The sequence below is a fragment of the Lontra canadensis genome, unplaced genomic scaffold, assembly GCF_010015895.1.
Source record: "Lontra canadensis isolate GAN:19392208 unplaced genomic scaffold, GSC_riverotter_1.0 scaffold4, whole genome shotgun sequence".
Lineage (NCBI taxonomy): Eukaryota > Metazoa > Chordata > Mammalia > Carnivora > Mustelidae > Lontra > Lontra canadensis.
This window is the reverse complement of record NW_022630998.1, coordinates 29,892,268-29,904,301: the sequence shown is the minus strand read 5'-3', so window position 1 is coordinate 29,904,301 and position 12,034 is coordinate 29,892,268. Positions and strand designations below refer to the sequence as shown.

At 36.7% G+C, this 12,034-nt stretch overlaps 1 protein-coding gene across 4 annotated transcripts in view; it reads left to right on the top strand.

The window, feature by feature from the left end:
* The window catches only part of VCAN (versican), a 109,405-nt gene extending 98,591 nt beyond the window's left edge, over positions 1-10,814 (top strand). For 2 of the 4 annotated variants that reach the window (XM_032847149.1, XM_032847135.1), the window contains 3 exons: positions 1,107-1,251; positions 8,521-8,703; positions 8,849-10,814. In XM_032847149.1, coding sequence (XP_032703040.1) covers positions 1,107-1,251; positions 8,521-8,703; positions 8,849-8,976 — 456 coding nt within the window. In that variant the 3' untranslated portion in view covers positions 8,977-10,814. The remainder of the gene's footprint in view (positions 1-1,106; positions 1,252-8,520; positions 8,704-8,848) is intronic. The other 2 variants (XM_032847140.1, XM_032847158.1) reach the window with 1 other exon arrangement.
* Positions 10,815-12,034: the final 1,220 nt, after the last annotated feature.

Here is a 12,034-nt window from a genome sequence, read left to right as displayed (position 1 = left end):
CAGTAACTTTATTAAGCTTATTTTGGTTCTTTCCAATTTTATTACTTTCCAAAGATTCTTTTTTACATAGCAGGAATCTCTTATCTCCTATCTTAATTTTGGCATGATTGAGGAGGATTTTAAAGCAAAGGGAGGCAAAGAAATTGAAGGAAAACGTAGAAGGTCTCTTAATCTGGAAGCTTTCAAACTTTAGATCTTCTCGCAAATTATTTTATCAAAGATCAAGGTTTTTACCATACTTAACGGTCTTAAAAGGTATTTGTTTTTCTGAGAAGAAAGAAAAAAAATAGATATTCTCTAATCTATATATGTATATATATCTATATACATTTTTAAAAGCCATAAAAGTAGCCATTGTGCTTTTTTGTTTGTTTGTTTGGTTGGTTTTTTGACATGCCCTGAATTGGAAACAATTGCCTTACCCTTACATACAGTTCTTTCTTCTCTGACTTTATCTTTCCAAATATATTCTTGTAATTCATTCTTAGATAAAAACAATAACATTAAATAAGGCAAGAAACATACTTTATAGTGATAAAGATGTAAAAGGAAGAATAAAAATCCTATTACACTATAATCACAACTACATAAAATTATACCTGCACATAAGGCCCGAGAGAAAGCATGACAGAGTGACGAGTAATGGATTTTTTCTATTTCCACTTCCATTAATATTGTTACATCTAATAATAATAACATGATTACATTTCTAAAGTCGAGCATTGATTATATATTTAAACATCTAAGATAACTAGAACAGAATTTCTCAGACCTATTTTATTGTCAAAGGAAAAAAAATTATATATTTGTTGAAGAGAGACTGAGATACAGATGTTTTTCACTTGGAGCATAGAAGTCTTTTTCTTTACCATTAAAATAATTTCAGTTAGGTAGTTTAAAAGTTGAGTATTTCTTTTCTTTTCTTTTTTTTTTTTAATTTCTTTTCAGCGTAACAGTATTCATTGTTTTTGCACCATACCCAGTGCTCCATGCAATCAAAGTTGAGTATTTCTAATTCCATTGTGATGTCATGTCTCTGTCAGTCTTATCATTTGCTACTTTTTAACTATCAAGTAGTTAGTTCTATTCTTCCTCCATTTTCACAGCAATATGAGAACTGGAGGCCCAACCAGCCAGACAGCTTCTTCTCTGCTGGAGAAGATTGTGTCGTAATCATTTGGCATGAGAACGGCCAGTGGAATGATGTTCCCTGCAATTATCATCTCACCTATACCTGCAAAAAAGGAACAGGTAATGATTAATTAATAAAGAACTTGATCTGCATTTTAGTTATCAAGTGAATTCAGGAAGAATAACCTTCATCACTTCAAGACACGAGCTGGATGTCATGCACGGCATCTCTTGCTGCCTCTGGAATATTCCACTCTTCCAGTACATTTGAAAAGTTTATTTTCAGTAATGTCTTTACTTTAGATGCGAGAGGCTAAGATAACAATGTAGCATTTATATTTAAAAAAAAAAAAAAAAACCCTACCTGGCAATATCTTTCAGAAAAACAAAGTGCTGTCCAAGAGACTATCCACCTGCTTATTCTGATGAGGAGAACATTAAGAAAAATTAGTTGTCAACATTTAAAAATTGGGATATATTGGGGCACTTGGGTGGCTCAGTGGGTTAAACCTCTGCCTTCGGCTCAGGTCATGATCTCAGGGTCCTGGGATCGCTCTGCTCAGCAGGGAGCCTGCTTCCTGCCCCCCTCTCTGCCTGCCTCTCTGCCTACTTGTGATCTCTCTCTCTGTTAAATAAAAACAAAGAACAACAAAAAAAAATGGGATATATTATAAAATAATCTGGATTTTTTACTTTTGTAAAAAAATAAGAACTGGTACCATTTGGTCCATGTGCAAATTTACGAGTGCTCAAAACCACCATCCTCCTTCCGTGGGGACTACAGTCTCCAGCTCTTTGCTCCTTCCCTCACTGTGGTTAAGTGCCTGGTCTTTGTAGGCAGGCATTTGAATTTTTTCATCATTGCCTTAGGAGTTCCTTGGGTGTAAACAATAGCCCAAAACAGCATTGCTCTCTCTCTGGCTGAATACCTTCAACATATGATAAAATAATAACACTTGAAATGTAAGTTCTGTAATAAGAATTACTCAGTTGACATTAAATAGTTAAAATTACAAATGCTGATTTTAAAAAGTCTTTATTATTGACCAATATGTTTGAATTTCTAAGGTACACTGTCCAGACTTCTTCATTTAAAAAATGGGAATTCCATCACATTTTTTTTAACCTGCTTACAATTGATAATGGTCTTTGAACATGAAATTTTGCCTATAACTTTACCTAGACTTTTTCATCGAGTGAGAATACAAGTGCAAAAAATGAAATCCAATCAATTTTTTTGGTCTTTGGATGAAAAATAATCAACTAAAAATATACACTCTGTAGATATTTTAGGAAAGACTTCAACTGTAATAGTAAGAAATTCTATCAGAAAAAAGAAAACACTGAGATACACAGAGCTCGGATGAAACTCAGCTACAGGCTTGTCACTCTCTTCTGCTCTTCTCTTACCTAAAGCAGAACTGACTCTGAATATCCTTTCTGTTTGAGCAGCTTCCTCGGCTACGTGCGTTACTTCCGCACTTTTGCCATGGGACTCATGAAAACAGCAAACCAAGTGTTTGCTGTTTTCCCTGTTCCTAGTCTAAGAAGTCTTTGATGAACTGTTTGCCTTAATCTGAATGTCATGTTTGTCTTCTTCCATATCTAGATGTTCCCTGGAGTCATGTTTTTCCCTTTCTGATCTGAGAGCATTCGTCTATTTCCCCTGGTTTTTTTTTCCTAAAGCAGGATTTCTCAACAGTATCACTGTTCAACTTTTGGTCCAGATAATGCTTAGTTGTGGGGGCAGTCCTGTGCATTGCAGAAGGTTTTGCAGCATTTTTGCCCTCAGTGCACTGAATGCCAGTAGCAGTCTCCTCCCCTCCAGACCCTCCTCCTTTGCTGTGTAATAACCATCAGTGTCTCTAAACTTTACCACCTATTTTTGGGGAGGGAGGGAGAGGAAAAAAACTGCCCCAGGTTGACCACCACAGCCCTATAGCTACAAATGTTTCACAAAAACAGCACTATGGTTTGCATTTTCTGAGGGGGAAAGAGATTTGTAAAATAGGGACTCCATTTCATTAAAGGGAAAACAAAACAAAAGAAAAATGATTCTTGTATTTGATCATCCTACTATCATTTTAGTCATAGAGACTTAACTCTTTATTAATCAATACTCTGGGGAATTTTATTAATGTCTATAGACTTAATAAAAGACTCATTTCTCCTTTCAGATGATCTTAGACATCTTTAAACATACAGAACCAAGTAATTTTACTTGAATTAAATACCTGTAAAGAAGATTATATTTCCTAGTTTTACTAAGAGGTAACTGACAGACATCACTGTATAAGTTCAAGGCGTACTGTGTGACGGTTTGATTTACATATATTATGTAACGATTACCACAGTTCGGCTGACATCTGTCCTCTCTCTTGGATAAAATAAAAAGAAAAGAAAGAAGAATAAAGGGGGAAAATTTTTTCTACTTGTGATGAGAACTCAGGCTTTACTCTCATCTACTTTCCTATGTATCATACAGCAGTGTTAACTGAAGTCATCATGTTACATTAAATCCTTACTATTTATTTATCTTACAACTGGGAGTTTGTACCTTTTGACACTTTCCTCCAATTCCCCCACCTCCTACCCCCAACTCTGGTAACCACATATTTAGAATTAGATTTTAGATTTGCTTTAGCTTCCACACATAAGGGAGATCATACAGTATTTGTCTTTCTCTGTCTGACATACTTCGCTTAGTGTAATGCTCTCAAGGCCCATTCATGTTGTCCTAAATAGCATGATTTCCTCAGTCTTTATGGCTGAATAATATTCTATGGTACATGTATGTACATCTACCACAGCTTCTTTATCCCATCATCCATTGATGGACATTTAGGTTGTTTCCACATCTTGACTAGTGTAAATAATGCTGCAGTAGACATGGAGGGTGCAGATATCTTTTAGCGTTAGTGTTTTTGTAACTTTTGTGTATATTCCCAGAAGCAGAATTGCTGGATATACGGCAATTCTATTTTAAGTTTTTGAGGATCCCCCAAACCTCCTCCCTACTTTCCTAGTACCTGTACCAATTTACAATCTCACAAGGGTTCCCTTTTCTCCGTATCCTGTCTGGTATGTTATCTCTGGTCTTTTTGATGATAGCCATTCAAATAGGCGTGAGGTGACGTCATTATGGTTTTAATTTGCATTTCCCTCATGACTAGTCTGTTGAGCATCTTTTCACAGACCTCTTGGCCTTTCATAGATCTTTGGAGAAATGTCTCTTCAGGCCCTTTGTCCATTTTTTTAAACTCGGTTGTTTGGAGTTGTCATCAGCCCTCCTGGTCAGAGGAGTTGAAAGACACTCTCCATAGCAGATGGGGCTGCGACTCAGCACCTTGCCTGGATGCGGGCAAGCCAGCCTCTAGCCTGGCAAAACTCATTTGAGGATCTGAATGAGGCAGATCTGTATCCGGCCAAGGTCCATGATCAGAGTATGCTCTGCCTGGCCTCAGCAGGTAACCAAAACTGCTGTCTGGGGGCTACTCCTTGGGCAGTACAGGTATGAATTTAGTCTGCCAAAGTTGAATAAGTACTGGTTGTTTCAAGCCCCTCCCCCTTCACAGTCACAGTCGGATTCCCAGTGGCTGGACCCCAAAAATCCCCCTGTAAGCCCTGCAGTGCAAGAGCAGAGTAGGGCTCCCACAAAGTATCCCATAGTGCTGGGGCAGGCTGATTATCTTCCGCGGGTTCTTTTTTGCAACTGTGGGAACCAGCGGCTCAGGGAAGACCTCTGCACATGGTGCTGCGCAGTCCTGGGGGAAGAACAGAGTGGTCAACGTTTAACCCCTCTGTTACCAGCTAATGTAGTCTGTCCTGGTCTCTGTGGTGCAGGGGTTTCAGCCTCACCTCCCGGTACTAGGAATCTCTCAGTGGTGTCTTGTTCTTGAATAGATGCTAGTGGTTCTTGGTAACATCACCCTCGAAGTGTGCGTGCGTGTGTGTGTGTGTGTGTGTGTGTATTTTTTTATTTTATTTATTTGTTTATTTATTTATTTTAAAGATTTTACTTATTTATTTGACAGACAGATCACAAGTAGGCAGAGAGGCAGGCAGAGAGAGAGAGGAGGAAGCAGGCTCCCTGCTGAGCTCCATCCGAGGACCCTGAGATCATACCTGAGCTGAAGGCAGAGACTTAACCCACTGAGCCACCCAGGCGCCCCAAGTGTATTTTCTAAAGAACACGGTGCATGCTGTCCACACATCTTTGGAGCATCCTGCAGGTCCCTTACAATCCCATTCCAATTCCAACCATAGATAATGACTTAATTCCCTCACTTTTCTCTTTAGTATTATCACACATACTTGCATTTGTAAACAACAAATTGTTTTGTTTTGCACACTTTTGAATTTCAAGCAGAATCATCCTATATGTATTTTGTGACTTGCTTTTTTTGTTCAGCATCATTTGTGAGATTTACCCATATTGATATATTTAGCTATATTTCTTCATTTTGCTGCTTACAGTATTTTATGTATAACTAACTATATATTGCTTCATTTACCAGTTCTCCTGTCAGTAGACACTGGGTTATTTTGAGTGTTTTTGCTACTATAAACACTATTTTTTTTTTCTTAAGATTTTATTTATTTATTTGACAGACAGAGATCACAAGTAGGCAGGGAGGCAGGCAGAGAGAGAGAGGGGGGAAGCAGGCTCCCCACTGAGCAGAGAGCCTGACGTGGGGCTCAATCCCAGGACCCTGGGATCATGACCTGAGCCAAAGGCAGAGGCTTTAACCCACTGAGCCACCCAGGCACCCCTGAACACTATTTCTATCCACATTCTTGAACTTGATCCCAGGAGCCCTTTGTGAGCTTTCGTAGGGTATTTTTCTAGGAGTGGCATTGCTGAGTCATGGGATATATGTACCATCAAATTTACTAGAAAATGCCAGATTGTTTTCCAAAGTAGTTGTACCAATTTGCAGTCCCACCAGCGTATGTGAGAGGTCCTGTTACTCCACATCTTCTCTAACATTTGATATTATTGGACTTGGAGATTTTTGCCAATCTAGTGGGTATAAAATGTTATCTCTTGTGATTTATTTTGCATTTTCTTGGATGCTTTTCCCTGAATATCATTTAATATACTTACATGTCTTTCATTTATAGCTCTTTTGTGAAGTTTCTGTTCATGTGCATTCCTTATTTTTAAAAAATTGATTGCTTCTCTTTTATATGATGATTTATCACATATCATATATCATCCTTTTTATATCCTAGTTAGTAATCCTTTGACAATTATATATGGTGTATATATCTTCTTACAATTTGTACATTGTTTTTACTTTTACCCTGTGGTATTTATTGATGAACAGATTCTCCATTTTGTTGCAATTTCCTTTATGGTTCAAATCTTTTTGTGTCTTAAGAAATTTTTACCTAACCTAAAGTCAGAAAGATCTTCTATGTTGTTTTATAAATGTTTTATAGTTTTTGCCTTCTTTATTCTTATATTTAAATCATCTAGAATTCATTTCCCATATATATTTTGAGGTAGGAAACCAAGTACATTTTTATCCATAATAATACCCAGTTGTCCAAGTGAAAAAACTACCTTTCCCCCACTTTTCTGCCATGTTGCTTCTGTCAAGTATCGAGCATATATATGTGGATCTATTTCTGGTCTATTTGCCTGTCCTTCCCAATACCACACTGACTGAATTATTTTAGCTTCATCATAAGTCTTCATATATAGTTTTGGAAGAAATCTATCCATTGATAAAGACAACTTTTAATTTGTTGGCATAGCACAGAATCAAGTATAAATGAGTTATTTAATTGGTAGTTTTTAACCTTTTGTATCTCTTTGGTTTCATTCTATCTGATGCTTGCTAGTATCTTGACCAGGTATAGGCTATAGATATTCCAGATTGGAGTTATCATTGATCCATATACATAGTGTAGTTTACTAATTGAAAATAACATATTTTTATAGACATTGCAGTTTATCCTGTAGGAATTTGTGAAGATCAAATATTCACATACACAAATATTTTTAATTTCTTAGTTATAGATAGTATGACATCATAATCTATTTTTAGATTCTATCTAAGTGACAGTATCTTATGTGAATAAAAAGATACACTTGGATTGTGTTTCTTTAAAGATAACTTTGTCATGAGGTCAATATGTCCCAAGCTGTTCTGCCAGGGAGAAGTAAATCAGAGGAACAAAATATTTAAGTGAAACCACATTTGTCATTACAAAAGAATGTAGTTGTAAACAGCCTTCTGAATATGTAAATAAATTTAATGTTTGTAAACTTCTTGATATTAGGATGTTGATATCCAAACATCTTGGTATGAAAGTTTCTGGTAATCATTCTCCCTTAGAAGACTTGCATTATTTTGTGAGAGCGTATGACATGGGCTTTATGATATCAGAATTCTCAAAGTAAACTGGAAAGGAAGTGCTATTTAGGGAAATTATATTGAAGTTAAGTTATATTTTTTATTAGAGACATATAGCAAAACATAGTAACTTAATAAAGGTTAATTATTGAAGTGTATAATTTAAAACAAATGCACTAATATTGAATAAAACTGTAAGTTTAATACAAATTCAGTTGAATCAATTTTCCCAGCTTTTTGAATTTCAAAATTGCAAGGTTTCTTTTACTGCTGTTTCTTTTTTGTTATTTCTGCTTTGATACATTTGTTGATATTCAGAATTTTTCATTGTAAATTTAGAATGATGGTTACATATTCCAAGATTTACCTTTATTTTACCCTTCTGAAGAGTTGAAATTTATAAGTGAGTTATAAAACTGAGACATGAATGCTGGGTCCTGACTTTCCCCCTATTTCCAGGCAGAAGACAGACAGAGAAAATAAGCATAAAGGGAACCAAAGATTTTTTCTTTCTGCTTAGGAATCCATCTTTTGTCCATATTTATCCATATTATAAAACTACATGTTATTATAGATTATAAGTTTTTTCAGGGAGGTGACTGTGATAGTTAATTGTCACAAATCCATTATTGTTCCAATTGCAGATGGGTAGTAAATACAAACTTTAGGATGCTGTGAAGACGATACCAAAAAACCATATGTTGGCATGAGACAGGTGATTTTTAATTTGGAATTTTTCAGAAAAGTAACCCTTCCAGATGAATAGATGCATATATATGTCATTTAGCCCAAAGGTTCTTTAATAAAACACAACTGAAGATGATATAATCTGAGATTTAAACTAGGCCCAGAGCCTCAGTATTTAGTATTTCTCTTGAAAATTTTGTTTTTTAATTCTAAATGATTGCCTTTGATGAGGGTACTTGGCTGGGTAGCAGAAAAAGGGAAAGAAGAAAAAAATAAAGATTCATACTAATAAAAATATTTAGATTATTTGGCAATAACCCAATTTACTTTTCTTTAGTTGCTTGCGGCCAGCCCCCTGTTGTAGAAAACGCCAAGACCTTTGGAAAGATGAAAGCTCGTTATGAAATCAACTCCCTGATTAGATATCACTGCAAAGATGGTTTCATTCAACGCCACCTTCCAACTATCCGTTGCCTAGGAAATGGAAGATGGGCTATGCCTAAAATTACCTGCATGAACCGTAAGTGGTCCTTTAGAAAGAATGGACAACCGTGCTATAACAACCACTAGACACCCTCATTTTACGACTATGGTATTGGTAGTTTAGGGTATGGAGCAAGTAATATTGTTGTGTTTTCTTTCTTTCTTTCTTTCCTTCCATGTAGCGTCTGCATACCAAAGGACTTACTCTAAGAAATACTTTAAAAATTCCTCATCAGCAAAGGACAATTCAATAAATACATCAAAACATGATCACCGTTGGAGCCGGAGGTGGCAGGAGTCCAGGCGCTGATCCCTAAAATGGCGAACATGTGTCTTCATCATTTCAGCCAAAGTCCTAACTTCCTGTGCCTTTCCTATCACCTCGAGAAGTATTATCAGTTGGTTTGGATTTTTGGACCACCATCCAGTCATTTGGGGTTGCTGTGCTCCCAAAACGTTTAATGAAAGTATTGGCATTCAGAAGGAAAGCTAATAAAATGAAAGAAAATGAGGGCAGAAAGTAACCGTTTCCAGCCTACCTAATTTCTTTAGTTTTCTATTTGCCTCCAGTGCAGAGCATTTTATAATGTATACCAGCCTACTGTACTATTTAAAAAGCTCCATTTCAGCACCAATGGCAATGTAAATAAGATGATTTAATGTTGATTTTAATCCTGTATATAAAATAAAAAGTCACACAGAGTTTGGGCGTATTTAATGATGATTATGGAGCCTCAGAGGTCTTTAATCATTGGTTCGGCTGCTTTTTGTAGTTTGTTTAGGCTGGAAACGGTTTCACTTGCTCTTTGTCAGCAAGACTGAGGACGGCTTTTTCTGGACAGCTAACAAAAACGCAAGGTCTCGTAGGTCATTGCGCCATGTCAGCCATAAGGGCAATTTGCTTCCATGTGATGCCGAAGCCTGGCTGACAGGATCCCCACAGAACTAGGGACTGCACCGTGGAACTCTTCTTTGCTGCATTCCTTTTTCTTCACTTACAAGAAAGGCCTGAATGGAGGACTTTTCTAGGACCAGAAGCATTTTTTTAGGGGTCAAAGTGCTAATTATTAACTCAACCAGGTCTCCTTTTTAATGGCTTTCGTAACACTAACTTGCAAGGTTATACAGATCAACACATTTCAAGTGGATATAGACCTAAGGGTTCTGGAGGGTGGGGGATTGTTAAAACAACCACACACATTCAAAGAAAGAAATTTTGTATATATAACCATTTTAATCTTTTATAAAGTTTTGAATGTTCATGTATGAATGCTGCAGCTGTGAAGCATACATAAATAAATGAAGTAAGCCATACTGATTTAATTTATTGGATGTTATTTCCCCCCAAACCTGAAAATTGACCTAGTATGCTAGTTATTTTTCAGTGTTAGCCTTTTTTGCTTCCCCCACACCGTTTGGGACCATATAATCTAGGTATTTTGTCCTTGATTAAATAATGTGATGGATAGAACGCATCCAGTGTTTATTCTGAGAAGAGTGGAAAATGTATAGCTTTCAGCAAATGGTGTTTGCCCCTTCTGAGCAAGGAGCTACGCATGGAGTGTGGGTATTTCTTCCTGTTAGGTGGAGTGTACATGTTGACATTTCTCCCTATCTCTTCCTACTGTGTTTTCTCCCCTTTATTTGAATAAAGTGACTGCTGAAGATGACTTCGAATCATTATCCACTTAACATTTGAGGAAAACCCTGTAATGGAAAGAAGGCATTTAGGAGTCTTTCCCCAGTTTCAGTTTAGAACAACCTTGAGAAGAGCAGACAACAAATAAAATGCAAAAAGAGCAGACCCAACACGAATTCGTTTTCATGAAACCTCCTTGGCTTGGAAGGAGCAACAGTGGCTCCCATCATCCTCAGTGTCTTTGAGCAACTTCCCTTGGTGGCTGCACCAAGTATAATCCACCTCTGAGTGTTCCAGAGCACAGAACAATACTGTGTTGACCTCTTAGGTTTCAATGTTTCTCCTTCATTACAATGCACATAATACGTTCCTGTATTTATATTATAACGTGTATAGTGTAAAATGTGAATGACTGTTTTTTTTTTTTCTTTGTGAATGAAAATCTAAAACCTTTGTAACTTTTTATACCTGCTTTTGTTTCACCAAAGAAACCTAAAGTCCTTCTTTTACTATACTGTGACTGGTCTGGTTATTTACAACTGTAAATGCTAATGTGCACCGACATTTTTACGTTCTAGTTCCATCACAAAGTTCAAGCTGATGACTTGGATGAAATTATTTTTGTGGCTAACAGAGAAGTGATTATATACATACCTGCGAAAACTGAAAGAGTAATTCCGATAGTGTTTACATCTACGTGGTTAGGCATTAATCTCAAATGTGAAAGAAACATGCAGTAGGAGAAGTGATACCTCGATTTACAGAGTGTTTCCTGTGAACCGGGCCAAGTGCTTTATGTGTATCATCTCCTGACAGGCCTATGAGACAGGTGTTGTTACTGTCTGATTAATGAGAGACCAGCTGTAGAAAACTCAAGTTTTTGGTCTAAAGTCACATAATTAGTTTGTAGTCAATGTAGGTAATCTCCAGAGCCTGCATGATATCCTCAAGAAAAATACAAAATTTTATGTTCCAATTGTTATACATTTAAGAGATTGATTTACTGGCTAGAAGGTTCTATCTAAAAAGTGATCAGAATATGTCAAAAATATCAAGTTTCTGTCCACCCAGATTTCCGTCCATTCCTTCATGTTGGATTCTTTCACTACTTATTGAGTACTTGCTACATCAGGCACTGTCCTAGGCCCTGGAGATCCAGCAATGAATGAGTTAGACAGGTCTCTGCCCACAGGAAGTTTTTATACTGCATGCATCCCATGGGGATTATTTTACAGCCCATTCTTTTCAATATGTTTACCGATAATTTGGAAGAACACATCCATGATATGTTCTAAGGTTGTATAGAAGATATCAGAAAGGACAAAGGTGAGTTGAAAATTATTTTGAGGTTTTTTTCTTGGAATGTCAAAAATATCTGGGAAGTTGGGCATGAATAGATGCAGAAGAGATTCTTTTCCTTGCTGAGCTTGTCCTTATAATGTGCAATCCAGTCTGTCATACCTTTTACCCAGAACTTTAAACAGAAATTACCCAAGGGATTGGACAAGAATTTCCATTACTTGTGCATATACACTCTTAGTAGATGTTTATAAGCCCATCACATAAGTTTTTATTGATCTAGGTGCAAATAATGCAATCGTGGGATGTTCTAGTACCCAGAATATGGGACAGAGTGAGAAGTTTAAGGAGGCTTGTAGCACTCAAAGTCAGCCAGAGGTAGTTTTCTGTTTCTAAAGGCTAGACTGCATATCAGGAAGAAGAATGTGTC